The 17,087-nt window shown below is 39.8% G+C and overlaps 1 protein-coding gene across 4 annotated transcripts in view; it reads right to left on the reverse strand.

Moving 5' to 3' along the window:
• Nucleotides 1-17,087, reverse strand: part of actn4 (actinin, alpha 4) — a 46,195-nt gene that overhangs the window by 2,356 nt on the left and 26,752 nt on the right. Inside the window, exons 2-20 of one of the 4 annotated variants that reach the window (XM_057326539.1) lie at nt 12,447-12,561; nt 11,868-11,987; nt 10,699-10,785; nt 10,489-10,576; nt 10,044-10,122; nt 8,816-8,897; nt 6,991-7,076; nt 5,413-5,505; nt 5,092-5,322; nt 4,835-4,982; nt 4,495-4,645; nt 4,233-4,341; nt 4,006-4,146; nt 3,211-3,393; nt 2,979-3,113; nt 2,708-2,887; nt 2,474-2,620; nt 1,099-1,164; nt 432-590 (exon numbers count right to left, since the gene is read on the reverse strand). In XM_057326539.1, the coding sequence (XP_057182522.1) occupies nt 432-590; nt 1,099-1,164; nt 2,474-2,620; nt 2,708-2,887; nt 2,979-3,113; nt 3,211-3,393; nt 4,006-4,146; nt 4,233-4,341; nt 4,495-4,645; nt 4,835-4,982; nt 5,092-5,322; nt 5,413-5,505; nt 6,991-7,076; nt 8,816-8,897; nt 10,044-10,122; nt 10,489-10,576; nt 10,699-10,785; nt 11,868-11,987; nt 12,447-12,561 (2,400 nt within the window). Of the gene's footprint in view, nt 1-431; nt 591-1,098; nt 1,165-1,479; nt 1,561-2,473; nt 2,621-2,707; nt 2,888-2,978; nt 3,114-3,210; nt 3,394-4,005; nt 4,147-4,232; nt 4,342-4,494; nt 4,646-4,834; nt 4,983-5,091; nt 5,323-5,412; nt 5,506-6,990; nt 7,077-7,489; nt 7,576-8,815; nt 8,898-10,043; nt 10,123-10,488; nt 10,577-10,698; nt 10,786-11,867; nt 11,988-12,446; nt 12,562-17,087 lie in introns of all 4 variants that reach the window. The other 3 variants (XM_057326537.1, XM_057326538.1, XM_057326535.1) reach the window with 3 other exon arrangements.

A 17,087-nucleotide genomic window follows, 5' to 3' on the forward strand; every position in this document is an offset into this window, starting at 1 on the left:
TTAACAATTCTTTAACCTTCAAACTTTTCTGGTATATTTTTTATTTAGTAAACAAATTATAGATGTTCTTCCAGAGCAACCCAGAAAAATGTTCTTAATAGCCACGAGTCTAACAGGTCTTCAGACAAAAAGCATTCCGACAGCAGTCAACATACTGTACCTACATCAACAATGTTTTGCTAATAGCAGTAAGTGAACGATCATGACAGAACTGTGAGCAGCGTACAGTTGAAGTGGTTTAACGAGAGGAAATGATTAATGATTTATCGGCTATAATATCAGGAGATAAATTTATTATCTATAACATTAAAAATGACCATTTATCGGCCGAAACCTATATGGCCAATAATTTATCGTGCATCCCTATCCCTATTTTAAACGTTTTTCTTTACATTGGACACATACTTGTATACTGATATAAATATTCTTACCTTGTCTCCAGCTAGGATCTTAAATGAGGCGATGACCTGGTCTGCGGTGTCTGTATCAGTCGTTTCCCTCGACATGAAGTCAATAAACGCTTGGAAGGTCACTGCACCGCTGTTGTTGGGGTCAACGATGCCCATAATACGAGCAAATTCAGCATCACCCTGAACACCAAAGGTAAGAGGTTAACCCAGATAAACCACAGAGACCACGGGTACAAACTTTTGGGATATTATTTGTGGGCTTTGCTCACAGTAGACATTGTATTTTATGTAAATATTTGATAACATTGATAAACTATTTACAATAAACGCTGCAATATTTCATGAAAAAATAGGCATTGTAATTTTTTTTTCACTGGCACTTTAACCAATAGGATTAAACATTATATAAAACAATTGCTATACCTCTATGATACATATCCTAATATCTGGCATCACGATATGTCATGCCACAATATTTCTTTACACTCCTACAATGACACAACAATAAAAACTACTGAACAGACACATATCCATCTGATTTACACTTATAAAGATCAATAAACATTTTCAAATCAAACTAAGAGAAAAAAGCCTGGGCAACAAACATTTTGAGAAAACATAATAAACAAAAGCAAAAGTGGGGATTTTGGGTAAATTGCATAGCAATAAATAAAAGAGGTAGCAGTACCAGGCTGTTCCCAGTGGAAATAAGCAGAGCGCGGAAATCGTCGCTGTCCATTATCCCTGTGCGCTTCTATGGAACGCAAGGTGTAGGATAAGCAGATAGGAAAAGAACAGGTGGACAGCAGAGAAATTGAGGATAAAGAATCAGAGGAAGTTTGAAAAGTCAAAATTGTGTGAAGTTATGTCAGGGAAAGTGAAAAAAGAAAAGGGAAGCATTGAAAATAGTTAAAACCAAGCAATAACCTCAGCTGACCTGCAGAGGGCACCCTTTGCCAAGCAATAGCACAGGTGAGTGAGCGAGCGAGTTCGTGAATGATAGAACTAATTAGCGACACAAACACACACAACATGCACCCTAAAGCTTCTCCTCTTCGTGTGTTCATACCTGCTTGTTGTTTTCTACGTCGTAACCAAGACTGATCAAACAAGCCTTGAACTCCTCAGCTGCTAAGACGCCACTGTGGTCCTGTATAGCACGCAATGAACGGCAGTGGACGGAAGAATCAGAGCATGCAGATGAAGATCGGTGGTAGCGAAACACATTGACATGACGGCATGTTTGGGATGGAGGTGGATGCATAACATAAAGAGATGGAGACAAAACATTGACGATGTCAGACAATGACGTGGACTGATGGCAAACAAAGATCTAACATAACTGAACAGAAATGTCTACTTTAATATTCTGAGAGCACTACATTTGCTGTTCCTTCTCTTAACTAAACCTATGTCTAACGCCTCACTTTTTTATGCATTTGGCAGACGCTTAAAAACAACTTGCATTGCATTGTACTATACATCTGTTTCGGACTATGTCCAATCCCCTGGGATCGAACCCATGACCTTGGCGTTGTTAAAGCCATGCTCTAACCACTGAGCCACAGGAAAGCATTAACTCACTTCCACCAGACTATACAGGTGATACATTTCAGGTCAGAGGTGTTTGACGCTATGTATATTTCAAGAGATGTTTTCCTTCCCATTAGTGTCAGAACAAATAGAGAAAATGAAGCAAGGGAGAAGGTATTAAAACAAGTCCAACCAAAACTTTAAACAGATCTATTTTTATCATGCATCAATCATGCTGAAATTAAACACAACCTTGACATGAGCAGTATGCGCTACATTTACTGCGTTCATCTTTATATGAACATCCTTTTGTCTGTCTCGACAGTCTAAAATTACTCTGTTCTAATGGTATTAAAGGAAAAGTTAAGCAAAACTTCTCGGGTTTCACAAAAGAACTCCCAACTAAACAAAAATTTAAATATCACAGTGAAACTCCAGAAATTGTATATTTTTACTCAAATATTCTTTTAATACACTGACGGTAAATGACTTTAACTGTCTTAGAAAATAAATGGTTTTGAGTCCCTGACCTTGTCGAAGTGATTGAAGGATGTGCGGTACTCGTGAAGCTGCTCCTGACTGATGCCTTTAGCGTCACGAGTGAGAATCTGGTTCTCGATCTCGTTGATGGTGCGAGCGATCGTAGTGAGGAGTTGCTCCCAGCCAACACGCAGGTGCTAGAGAAACAAAGTAAAGTAGATGAAGTTGGTCTTACAACAGTAATTTTCTCTGTGAAAATGTTGGCGTTTCTTGGAGATACATACCTCCATTGTATAAGTGGTGTATTTGTTGTCAAATATAAGGGCTTCCTGAATGAGCTGATGGTCTCCCTCCAGTTGATCAATGTTGGGTTTGTATTCAATGATACTTTGCTCATACTGACGCAGATGGGTTAGCTGATCCTCCAACGTTCCGTTCATTTCGATTGATATCCGGCCGATCTCCTACACAAACACCAAGACACAATATGAATTATCGAGCATTTATTCTTTCCAAAAACAAAAAAAATCAGAGAGACTTGAAGAGTAACTATACCTCCATCTTGTTTTGTACCCATGGTCCGATCATGTTGGCCTGGTTGGCGAACTGGCGTCTGAGATGGTCATTAGACTGCTGGCGAGAGAGTTCTTCCTGAAGAGCCTGATCACGCTGTGGTACCAGTTTCTGCACCTATGTGTGGATAAAAGGGAGACCAGCACTACATCAATATCTGCAAACTCAACTGTGCTGGAAGGGCAGAAGTGCAGGCAGCTATTCGCAATCTTACCTTGTCCCACTTGCTGTCAATGCTCTGAGGGGTGATAGTGGTGTAGGGATTGTTTCCAGCCAGTTTGATGCCATTGTACTGAGCGATTTTCTGAACTTCAGCATGGATGGCCTGGATAGCTTCACGCTCTTTATTCGCCTCTGGAAGAGTGGACTTGAACTGTTCGTGAGCTGTTATCAGTCCCTACAGAAAGAAAAGAGCAAAAATGCATTCTGTTATTCCATTCATCCCATTCTTAAAAGAGAGTAACCACAGATCCCAGCGATGATTTACAAAGGCCTTTAAAGCAAAGATAATAATATTAACAAGATGCGCCACTGCCGTTAAAATGAATGGCGAGGAATGCAACACTCAATATGGCCGCTTCAGCAAAGGAAGTTCCGCCTTCCAGAAAAACGAGCCAATCGTCAATCAATAAAGACTGACGATTCTTTGGGGTGGGGCTCTCGTGAGGTGCTTGCCAGCCTGTGCGCAGTAGATGAGGCGACATCGAAAAAGGTGTTTTTTTTGCACAATTTAAGCTTAGCAAACCAAAGTTATGAGACAGTTCATGCCATGTTTAATTATTGATCGGAAATATGCCGTTTAATTGTGGTTTTTGCCAGTGAACTTGCTATGACATAAATAGCTGCCCAGAGGCGTTGCAAACATGGCCGCCGAATGGCACGACATCAGTAAACGGACTTCGTTTAAAGTAAACAAAAAAGACATTCACAACCTAAATTACTTCGGTAAAAAGTGATAACTTTTAACGTTAAATGTTCCCTTTCATTCCAAACACTGTTAGTGTTGTACCTGGATCTCCTCTATGTTGTGTACAATGAACATGTCTTGAAGATCCTCCATGGCTCCTTCCATCCAGTTGTTGAATGGCGCTGCTCTCTTGGCGTACTCCAGATAGAGTTCATCAATGGACTCCAGCTGTTTCTCCGTCCTCTGCACACAACATATACACACACAGAGTGATGAAGAGCACACGTATAAATGTGTCAGAAAGAGTCTCTTCTAAAAAGCGAACATACCTCAAGAGACTCTCTACGGCTCTGTGTGAGAGAACCCAGAGCATCCCACTGCTCACAGATGTTCTGACAGCGCGCATTAACACTTGGAGAGTCATAATAGTCCAGCTCACTAGAACATAAGCATAAACCTGTTATTCTTTTTCAATATCGCGAAACATACATTTTTTGATTTTCAGGCTTTTCTTAACTTTCAGCACTTAAATTCTGTTCATTTCGTTCATAAATTCTCATTTTGCTGGCTTTGTTTTTGCCATGTTCTCACTTGAGCTCCTGTGCGATGGCGGCAATCTGCTCCACTCGGTCCTGGTGAGCGGCGAGGTCGCTCTCAAACGCCTCATGCTTCTTCAGAAGAGCTTTGATCTCAGATAGAGTCGCAGTCTCATAATCGTTCTGTGTTAGCATGACCTCTTTACCTACAAACAATCACAGATATTCAAGTAATCGTATGTCTGAACGATGAACACTTCTTGATTGACAATTGTAGGAATTAAACAACCCTAAAGGGAAATAGAAAATGTGTCTTGCTGAAGGTGAATTTGAGCATGAGGTCAAACATAAGTTAGTGATCTTTGCGTATGAAGGTATGGTTTCTGCAAGCATACCATCTGTCCAGCTCTCGTGGATGGCTGCTTTCTGGCGGAATTTTTCTGCGAGATGGTCAAGCCTCTCCAAACGACGGATTTCATTCAGTAGCCACTCTTCATAGCCTTTCTCTGCGCCTTCCAGTTTATGCCATGCCCCATTAATGTCCTAGAAAAAAAACTAAATCTTATCAGCCAAATGTTTTACTTTAACAGTTAATGTCAGATAAGTGGGTTAAGAGTAAACATTACAGGGTGGGTTGTCAACCATTTCTTACCGACACCATGCGTCCTTCAGATGGCATAAAGGCAGGTCGGTTGCTCAGACGAAGTTTGGTCTGCAATGTGTTGAAGTTGATCTCTAGCTGACACTTCTCCTGAACTTTGGGTGGTTTGTGAACGCGCCGATAGTCACGGAAATCTTCCAGTTTCTGCTGCATTTCGGTCATGGTCTTTTCTGGAGCACGGTTTTCCAACCATGGAATTGTCCTGCGTATCCACTCCAACAACTAAAGAAAATGAACGATGGGTAGAATGAGAAACTGAAACACAAACCAACTACAGGATCTTAAACAGCACAAACAACTTTGTGAACTTACATCACTAGCCAGCTTTTCATAGTCTTCCATCAGGTGCTCGTTCTCTTGATTGACCGCCAATACCTTGCAGATACGATTGGCTGCTGTCTCAGCCTATCACAGAACATCACTTATTAAACCGTATTAAAATTGAAATCGCTGAAATGCTTTCCATACATCCCGGGTCTAAAGAATACATCAAACCGCATACAGTGTACTACAAAAGTATATAGTGTATACTGCATGTCGCATGATACAGTATACTTCAATAAGTAATCCGTTTTTAGTTGCCTCTTGAATAAACTAAGGATTATTATGATTTTGGTTTAGCTAAATGTGCTTTATATTTACATTCAAACACACGAAAATGGCTTATTGATCACACCCCGAAACAAAAGTGTTGTCAGTTAATATTGTGCTACAAAACATTCACATGCATTAAAAATAGCCAAATAAAACGAAGAACCATCTTAACATAAACATTACACATTGCTAATTCTTTTGCTAATTGACGTTCCATGCAAACACCAAACTTGGTTAGTTTTGAAAACGTGTAATCTAACTGCAAAATACACATGCCATTTTCCAAATCAAATCTGCATTCTCAATTTTTATACCAGTGCTGGAGGATCTCACCAGGGTTCTTTACAGCATTAACTAACGCTGAAACAGAAAGTGTTCATATTGCTCACGTAAAATGCTAAAGCACATTAAAACAAATAGTAAGAATAAAATGGCTGAAATTTCCTTTTGCCATTTGTTTGCTTTAATGAATTTAGCTGCAATTGAGTCCATGTAAACAAAATGTTAAACTACGCAAAATGTTTCTCTGGACTTGAATAACATATATTACAGTGGTTCAGTATATCCGTGTAAAGACAGACCCAACAGTAAGCCCAGTATTTTTTAATAGAATTCGTTTTTGTAAACGGCATTATGATTTTCCTATTTACACTCAATGTTGGTCACAGTTTGCCTTCAGTTTTGTGACCTCACAAACATGTGCATCAATGAGTGCAAATACGAAAAGCTAAACTTTTAATCTCAACAGCATTTAAAGAAGGTTGTGATAGACTGGTAAACCCAAATAAGCATGTTAACCAGAAAGAAAAACTGTGTATGTAAAGAAGATGTGCAGGCAGTGGGTTTAGGAATAGTGAAGCCCAAAGCTGTAATGACCAGCCAGTGGCCTCTACTCTTAATCTGCTTTCACACCTGGTTTGTTTTCATTAAGTCCTGATGTCTTCACACTAGATTATATATGTGTATCATAACCTTTATATTATGTTGTAAGTAGTAATAAATGACCAGATGTTTAAGACTTAATCTATAACATACTGTGCCTTTGAATCAAAGTGGATCATGAGAACAATGGGGAAGTTGTTCATCATGATGTGGTTCTATTTCACGACCAACAGGTTTCGAACACGCCTCTAGACACACAGTCACATGCCACTTTAAGCCAGATATGAAAAGCAATGCAGATAAGAGATTTAGCTGATTTTCAATGCATCTAAAATCCCTCAAAATGGCCTTGAACAAACCAGGTCTGAAAGCACCTTAAAGAGGGGCAAACATCAGGGGTCAAAGGTTTCTCACCTTCTGAGCACCCGAGAAGGCGTGATAGAAACAGGAGACGTAGGTCATAATAGCCTTCTCATCCGGTCGCAGAGTGCCCACGATATCTATAGCAAAGCCAGCAGAAAGAGAGAGACAGCGGTGAAGCGAAGCGACCCAAAGCTTGTGAGTTCCCATTGAGTGAGCAAGTGGGTGACTGGGGGTCAGTCGATTATGCAGAGACAATTTATGGGCTCCCCCACTGAAAGGAATACGGGGTTTGGAGTCCGGCGTTATAACCATGGCAACCCATGTAGAGAGACAGAGAGCAAATCCGCTGTTGAGAGAAAGAGTCTGTAGTATGCCAGAGGAAGGTGAGTCGAGACACGCACGCATTGCGGCTAAACGCCGCATGCATGGACGTGTGTCTTCAACCAGCGCCCCCCTTGGGTTATTCCAGTACTGGTGGAAAAAGCCATGCTGAAGAGGAGCTGGGGTCACAGAGGTCAAGGGTTAGGGGTCACGGGAGGGGGCAGGGTACCTTCTGGGCTCCAGAAAATGCATGGTAGAAACTGGACACATAGGTCATTATGGCTTTCTCATCTGGACGTGCAGTGTTCACTATGTCTGCAGGGAAATAAGAGTTATACACACCCGCACATACTGTTGGACATAACTGCACGTACACAACAGACACGTGCAGACAATAGCAATTACACACTCAAAAACACACATACATGACATGGAAAGGACGACAGTGGCTTCATTTCAATTCACAAACTTATGTAACTTTTTTCAGGTTATACAAAAAAAAAAACGCATATAGAAAATTGCATTTGACTTTAATATAATTTACATCCAAGATGTACACTGACAAGATGTAAGCGTAAGGGTGATCGGTCTTTAGTAGTAGCAGCATCAAAGAGATGGAATAGTCTTCCTACCCATATTACACTTGCCCCAACGCTAAACTGTTTTAAAAGGTGGCTGAAGGCTTATCTTCTCTGTATAGCCTACGAGACCGAAGGGTGTTGAGTTGTGTCATTGTATTGATTGTTGTTTTATCGTCTTAATATCTGAATAACTTATTGTCTGTACAGCACTTTGGTGCAACGTCCTGTTTTTTTAATAGTGCTTTATAAATATAAACGAAACAAATCAATTGCTTCAGCATTTATGCATTAAATTACCTTAAAATTAACATTTTATTATATAATATTATTATATATTATTTTTGTTCAGTGCCACTAATGGTGGTCCAGAAATTATGTGTGTCATCTCTAAAGTCAACACTCATGAATAACATTCATGCCACTTACTTCATAGTTGCGAACTGAATTAAAATATAGTTAAATTTCATCACCTTGTTGAGCACACCATCTTTAAAGTACTGGGGTTGAAGCGATACTTCACAAAAAAATGAAAATTCTGTCATCATTCTTCCAAATATCTTTCTTTGTGTTCACCAGAACAAAGAAATTTATACAGATTTGGAACAACTCGAAGGTGAGTAAATTTTGACAGAATTTTCATTTTTGAATAAAACACATGCACGTATACATACAGCACCAAAAAAGCTTTGGTGCAACAGGTGAATCCTGGAGACATCATTTTCGAGGGAGAAACAACAATGCTCGGGGGGGGGGGGGGTTACCATGGTGACACACTGTTTGTGGAACCCATTAGGTGTGGGTGTTTGCAATATCTGTGTGTCTGAGACCAGGAACAACTCCTGGAAATACAGGGCATGTACTGACAAGCACAAACACACTATTACACACCAACTCATTCACTCTCTCACACTCAGAACATAATATAAAAACATACTTGCAGACACACGCACACTAAAGAACAGAACAGGTTTTACCCTCGGCATCCAACATTTTTGGGATATCGAGGTATCGCTCTGCGACTTCAAAAGCATTGTTCAGATTGGTCACTGGGTCATCCTGTTAACATACAGAAAATCAATTATACATATCTGTATTAAAAGACACAGAGTCCTCCTCAGTATCGTTGTCTGCATCTTTAAAGAAACATCAGGAGATTTCCATAGAAGACTTCTAGAAGTATTTTTCCCATTCATATTTCTATATACTATGGAGCCCGTCTGGTCACCCATCGGAGAAAAAAAACAAGACCCACAAATCCGTGGCCACAGTTTTGTAATTCGTTCCCTCAGTTTAAAAAAACGTACTCACAGATTCTAAAACTGTTCTCACAGTTTACAAAACTGTGCTCTCGGATTAATAAACTGTACCCACAAGTTTCCAATCCGTGCTCTCGGTTTTGTAAACCGTCCCTTCAGTTTTTGAAATTTGTTCCCACGCTTTCGCAATCCGTTCGCACAGTTTTGCAAACTGTACTTGTTGAATTGAAGCCTCTGTCATAAGAACAGAACAAGCTCCTGCAGGAACATTAAAGAATATTGTATACGGTTTTATTTTAGATTATATTATAAATTGTCTAAATGTGTTTACACACGCACGCGTTTACAATGCGGATAAAGCATTGCCATTTAACTGGCATAAAGTTGGTTTGACATGAAACGTTCAATATTCTTGAATTTAGGAACCATCTCTGAAGTTACATACACATTAAAATACATGTTTCCAACTTCAATGGCATTTAAACCCACAAAACTAACTGTACAGTGTTCATGTGTTTGTCAACTATAATGCACACCTTTTAGATTATTGATATTTATTAAAACTGTGCGAACGGCTTGCAAAAGCATGGGCACAGATCATGCATTCGTGGGAACAAATTTCAAAAACCGAGGGCCGTGAGCACGGATTGGAAACTCGTGGGTACAGTTTATTAATCCGAGAGTACGGTTTTGTAAACTGTGGGAACAGTTTTAGAATCTGTGAGTACTGTTTTTTAAACTGAGGGAACAATTACAAAACTGTGGCCACAGATTTGTGGGTCTTGTTTTTTTTTTTCCGATGGGTGACTAGACGGGCTCCATAATATACCTATTTTAAGCTTAAAGTAAATTATTTAGATTCAATTTCGCTATACAAATCCATGCCCTTTTGTATTTTTGATTTTGTAAACATCCATTTAGTCTGTTTTTTTCATCATATACTCACCTTTCTCAGTTTGTCATAATCAATGAGCTCTGGTCTGTGTCTATGGATCAGAGCATTGAAGGCAAGACCATCCTTCCAGCTGTACAGAGAGAAAAACACACAGTCAAATAAACAGATGATACATATTTTTCACATTTGTCCAGCAGAGGGCAACAGTAATGTGTTTCTGAACTAATGTGATGGTTGGACTCTACCATAGTTTGCCAAACTTTCTTTATTTTAAAGGAACTGTTTTATACTGTCCAGTTAACAGTAAATGTAGTTTGAACGCAAGAGTGATTTTATTTAAAATCACTCTGTAGCTTGTTAATTTGCTTATTCAAATAAAGCAATGTCCATAACAATGATTTATGCAAACTAGCTTTAACACTCCCTGGATCTGAGAATCTATGAATAAACATCAGTCAAATAAAGAGTCAGAAGTTAACATGAGTCTGGTCCAGACCTGATATGGAAGTTCTGAACGTTGACATTCTTGTAAGGAGCAGTCTTTCTCTGACACCAGAGCAACAACCCTTCTTTAGCCGAGGTTTCTGTGGAGTGAAGAAAATTCATAAACAGACCATAACTGGGAATTTATTTTTTGTCCTCCAAAGCACATTTAATTACGCCGTGCAAAATTCTTCAGAAAATTTCTGGAGGCCAAAAATTATACCCTCCACTGAGATGTCCTGGATGGCAAAGCGGAGGATGATGGTCCAAATCATTCCCAGAGTCATCTTGGCGTTTCCATCCACAATTTCTACAAATGCACACAAAGACACAAAACCGTCAATGAAAAGGAACAGCCTCTTAAGACAGCTGCCGAAAAGGACAATTTGTTTGCCACTTTGATGCTGTCATGACTAGTTCTGGCTGTTTACGAGAACCAACACATAGCATGACACTGTCTTTACCGCATAAAGCCAGCTACAGATGCTGAAACAGATAAAAGACAGATGAACCAATTCACCATGCCGATAGATGTTATAAAGAAAAATTGGTAAACTTTACTTAAAGGCGGGGTAACCGATTTCCAAATTACGCTTTAGACAGCCGAGTCGGGCCGAGTACCAAAACAACCTTGTAGTCAATCAGCAGTAAGGTGCACAGTGCACAGGACAAACATTAGCCGAGCAGAGCGCTGACGAAAGCGAAAGATGGGGGTAGGGGTGTGTTTGTTTTGGTGATTTGAACATCAACAATGGCTAAGAGAAATCGGACACCCCACCTTTAAAGCATATATGCATAATGCATTATAAAAGTGGTTTTAATGTATTAATTATGCCTTGTAATGCACCTTATAATGCATTGTAATGTCTCATGAATAATTGTAACTACAGTAAATACATTATAACACTTTTGAATTTGGTTATAATTCTTTACAATAACATTTAATGTTTTACAACACACATTATGAACAATTATAATGCATCATACACTTTAATAACCCTTTATGATGCTTATACATAAAGGCTTTAAGTAAAGTGTTACCGGCAAATCTATAATCAGCCTCATCAAAATGATCTCAAATTATCTACAAAACGTCCATATAAAGTGGTTCCGGCTAAATTAGTTACAGAAGTTTAGAGATTTGTGCCTTGTAATTACATAAGAAAAACAGCCTCAGTCTCTCAACCACTGCATCAATATGGAGGAGGATCAGAAAGGTCACAATTTCCCGAACGCACACAAACATGCATGTGTCTTTATATACGCTGTGGGATTTTCACTTGGCAGGAAAGGCAGTGAAACGTCTGTCAATAAATGGCCTTTGGATTTCTGGTCACCATTGTATACACACAAACACGTTGAAAGGATTTCAGCGCAGGAATGCTTTTGTACCTTCTGCACCAATCGACACCAGTTTGACTCCTTTGCTGGCGATGAAGTCCAGCGCTTTGTTGACATTGTTGATCTTGTGCACTCTCATCTTGCCTCTTTCAGGTTTTGGTAATCTCTCCCCTACACAAACACACACACAAACAATTAGTTGTCAAAACTCCCCGATGACACATTTTCCATCAGCATTCTAAAGAGCCTGGTCACATTCTTCTCTGATAAACATCATAGACTCTTTTTTTCTCTAGACAACAAAAGAAGATATTTTGAGAAATTAAGTCAATGGGGGTCATGTTGTTTGGTTATCAACCTTCCTCAAAATATCCCTAGTTGTGTTCTGCAGAAGAAAGAGAGTCATGACATGTGGGTGAAGGTGAATGATGAAAGAATTTTCTTTTCGGAGAAAAAAAATATCTTTTTAAGAACAGAGGTATAAAACCGACGCATGAGCAACAGTCTGTCACACTATGGGATGTAGGTGTGGTGAATGAATGAACGAATGCAGAACAGCCCACACAGATGAGTCCGATTACAATCTATTCCATAACATGGTGTCAGGTGAAACGGCTGAAGCTCACAGACCTGAGATGACCTCTAGGAGCAGCATTAGTTTGAGTCCATCTCTGAAATCCTCCTCGATGTTGTCGATTTGCGTTCCAGACTTCCTCAGGTGAGAGTTGCACCAAGCCGTGAAAGTCTAGAACAAACAGGAAGTTACGTCAGAGGCAGGGGCGTAGCAAGCTTTTCAAAAGTGCGGGGGATGGATGTAGTTTGTTTGTTAACAATAAAAAACGATGACTACAATGACAGAAGGGTACAAAAGGTATAACATACAAGATATAAAAAGCTTCCCATTTAAATGAGCGATACTAGAAAAGTATAAAAACACACTCGGTGGTAGGCTTGATAGTGACATGGGTCTGACAGGACTGTGAATGAGACTGCTAAATTTGGCTTACTTGCACCTTGAAAAGGGGAGATAAAAAACAACAAAAAGAAGAAAAAAACGCCCACACAAAGCTTTTTCTCTGGTGGTATAAATAATGTAACAATTTACTGTTTTTAAACATTAAAATAATATACACTTTTCTTTCATAGTTCTTCAACAGGTATGCAAACAATGACATCATTTCTCACTTTTTTCACCTCAACAGGTACAATCAAACACAACAGGTAAGTATCCACAAAAGTATTCAGCTAATCAACAAACAATGCTCAAAATATCTAAATCAATTGCACTGGCAATAAACCCATAAATACACTGCTTAACAATGACAATGTGTCCCTCCTCCTCGTCAATTTCCTGCCTTCTTCATCACAGTTACTTTATACATTACATGCCACATACATAACCGAATTTAGCTAGCTGCTGAACAATATCCCAATTAGCAATTAGCATTAGTCTAAAAAACGAAATATAATACAGAAAACACTCGACATGTCAACAAAACATAAACAGAACATCTTCCCAAACATATATCAAGCTTATTTAAAAACCTCGAAAGCATAAACACTCATTCAAAGTACCTGGGAAAGGGAGATGTAAATAACGATAAGCATAAGTTCCCGCCTCCTCAGCACGAGCTGACCGATAAATCTAACACACCAAGAGAGGCGGGACTTAAGGCAGAACAGCCAATCATCAGCCGGTCACATTCAAAGCCAGTGTCATGTTTGAGAGGGAGGGGAGAGCAGGCAGTCGCAGCGAGCTCAGACACAGAGCGGCCAGAGAAACGGAGGAGCGACTGCTGTAAGGCGTTTGTGCAAAACTGCGGAAAAACTGCAGAAAAAGTGTGGGTGTTGAACCCTCTCACCGGGAAAAGTGTGGGTGTTAAAACACCCACATCCCCCACGGGTGCGACGCGCCTGGTCAGAGGAAGCGAGGCCATACAGTCCGGTAAACAGGAAATGGGTTTGCGTTCTGCTGCACGCTGGAATGTTCAAGATGTTTTCGCAGGAAAATCAATGTGGGCATTTATATTTCACCATCTATTTCCAAGCCCAAAATTCCACTCTTCTGAAAGTTTGCCATGAGAAATCTGCGTTTCACTGTGCTTTAATACAATCTAGAGGAGTGAGAGCTTAAACTCAAAACAACTCGACATGAACAAGCATTTATAAACACAAAGACCAGCATCACGTCACGCTAGGAAAAGGGTCTCTGGGCCTGCCGCCTCTCTCGCTCTCTCTAATACAATGATTCCATTGAGTTTAGTGGATAATGAGCCCCTTCACCAACCCCCCCCTCCCCTCGTACGACATCCACCTACCAGGGACAGGACAGCCAGAAAAACAATTCAGCATTCACACGCACGCACGCACGCACACGCACGCACGCACGCACGCACGCACACACACACACACACACACACACGCACGCACGCACGCACGCACGCACACACACGTGGACGGATATCCACACTGTAAACAAATGCCATTTGACAGGGTCTGAAAATACCTCTGCTCAAACAGGGGACTCGGTGTGTGTGCACGTCTATACGTGCGGGTAGGGAAAGCCAAGCGGGACGTCTGTGATTAGTTGGGTGTGGGTGACATCATTCCATCACGCCACGTTGCAAGAATTACAGAGAAAGACCCACTTTCCCAAACATGCGCTCTTTAGGCCAGATTCATACTACATACAACTACATGTTTGCCCAACACACTAAATGCACACACACCCTTAACTCAGTGAGAAATGTGGATGATAACTGCTATTGTCATACTCTACCTGTGTCCGCTAAAATGCAGTCAAGTCCACCCTAAATGTAAGACATGATTACTCATTGGTTTTGGAAACAAAGTCAATAAATGGATAAATTATAAATAATTATATTATAAAAAAACAATTATATATGTTTGTGTCAGTACCAAAGTGTACCATCGATGGATAATAGCCAAATGATCACCCTAAAAATGCCCATTAGCATTGACCAATAAAACAGTTTGTTCGCCAGCAAATTCCAACAGCAGTAAAACGATTGGAAAACTTTGACGTTAGATTGGTGGGTGTGATCAGATGACATCACTGAGTTTCGGAAATGAAATAAAATTCTCGGTTAAAACGAACTGCCGCTCCCTTCACAAGAACACATACGCAAGACAGAACTAGGCTACATCCTTCCACAAACACACTTCCCTGAAGCACGTGTGAATGGCGCACGTGTGAATGGCGCACACGCGATTGACAGGTGTGGGTGTGGTGCCACCTACAGGTATGAAGTCAACGCACACAATGGGATTCCACAACTGCCTGGCCAGCTCAGCATGCATGGTAGTTCAATTCACTTGTATATCAATTCATATTCAGGCTTAACAACATTTTTACTACCATATTTTACCACGAGTTATTCATTCAGCAACATTAAACTACAAATACATAATTGACTCGAGTAATATATAAATTGATTATCAAAATACAAAAACATGTAGCTGCAGATCTTGGCAAACAAACAGGCACAGAGGTTCTGCTTTTATCTAACGTTAATCCTGGACACGCCTCTATCGAAGCACACAAAAATACGTTTTACATGACTATGAGAATTGTGATGGACACTTGCACCTTTATTTTAAATCCAGATTTTACTTTTCAAAAGTGTAAAGTGCATTACCAATCAATAATGTATGTAACCAATCAATATTTAATAAAAAAATGACAATGGTTTCAAAATAATGACCATAGCACCTCTAGATAAGGGTTTGATTGTGAGACATACAAATAAAATATCTTAGACTGCAGCTTCTCAATAAAATCGTTTGTGTATACATGATCCTAAGGCAAACTTTTCCATGAATATTCAATAACTAGTTTCTAAAATGAGTTTTCATCTGCAAGATCATCATTAGCATTCATCTCTAAAGAGGGTTGGGTACAGCATGTCGGCTCGGACAGGACGATGGAAAAATGTGTCCTTTACACATTCTAAACAAAATAAAACTTTAGCACAAGCTCAGTTTAAACGAAACAAATGCACAGTTTGAAGCAGTGACATTTTTAACACCAGTTGGAAACATTTCTTTCTGTTAAACAGACCTCCATTGTTTTTAATACAAGCCCTACAACAAAGGGGGAGCTCTGGAGAACGGTCATCACCTTACCAAAACATCACAAGAGATCAAATTGAGGCAGATGCTTTATTCACATATCAGAAAACAATGTTAAATGTTTCTCAATGAAACGTTCCAGTAATCTACAAAAAACAAAACTCAACAATTGCCAAAATAAAAAGCCTCATGATGCTTAAAAAAAGAAATAACCAAATCACCCAAAACCTAACAAAGGGGCTCATTTCTGAAGTATTTCTGGGTAAGCGCTCTTGTAAAATCATCCTTTAGTAAACTCTTTTACAAATCACTTACACAGATCATGTTCAAAGTTTGTTACTCAACCAATATTTCAAATCTGAGCAGTCAACCCTGACATAACAGAAGCAATATTAAATCAACAGAACAGTAAGATGAAGAGAAGAGAGGACAGGAAAAGAGAGAGGGAAGGCGACGGGGGTGTTGTCTTTAGCCCTATTCGCACGGGATTAGTATTACCTGGGGACCTCTGGTCATTTGTAATAATTGCAGAGATTGTCTGTGATCATGTAGCGCATTCGCACGGGATAAGTGAAGCCTGTGATTTTACTCAAATTTACTGACTTATTTCCCGGATGTGATGGCAAGGCTTTGCATATAGTTTGAATAGCCTATTGTTGCATGGTGTTTAATGATATATGACCTGTCAGCATTTGAGACCCGCGATCGCGGTGATCTTCTGTCCGGTGCGCGATCACGGGTCTCAAATGCTGACAATGTTAAATCCCCATTCACACAGCCCGCTGATCCTGGAAAATTGCCAAAAAATTGCCATAGTGCCTTCTGTGTGAACGCAAACGCATCCTGGATAGATCCGAAAAATGATTCTGGAAAGGGGACCTATAACATTAACGGGAACAGTCCCGGAATGCGCCCTGTGTGAACAAAAGGCAGAAACAATGCAGTAAAAGCCATGTAGTGATGGCACACATCTATAATAAATCGTAAATAATTTGGCTATGAAAACAAATATAGTTAAGCGATTATTTTTTATCGTTTGTAAATCAAAAACTACTATTTGTCTTTAGCTTAAGCATGGATAAATGCAAGAGTCCTAATCACCAAACATAAAGTCAGATTAGGGTTGGGAATCGAAAATCAATTCCAATTTGGAATCGGAATCGAAAGGCTAGGAATCGG

This window comes from Triplophysa rosa, unplaced genomic scaffold, assembly GCF_024868665.1.
Source record: "Triplophysa rosa unplaced genomic scaffold, Trosa_1v2 scaffold101_ERROPOS1711261, whole genome shotgun sequence".
In the NCBI taxonomy this organism is placed as follows: Eukaryota; Metazoa; Chordata; class Actinopteri; order Cypriniformes; family Nemacheilidae; genus Triplophysa; species Triplophysa rosa.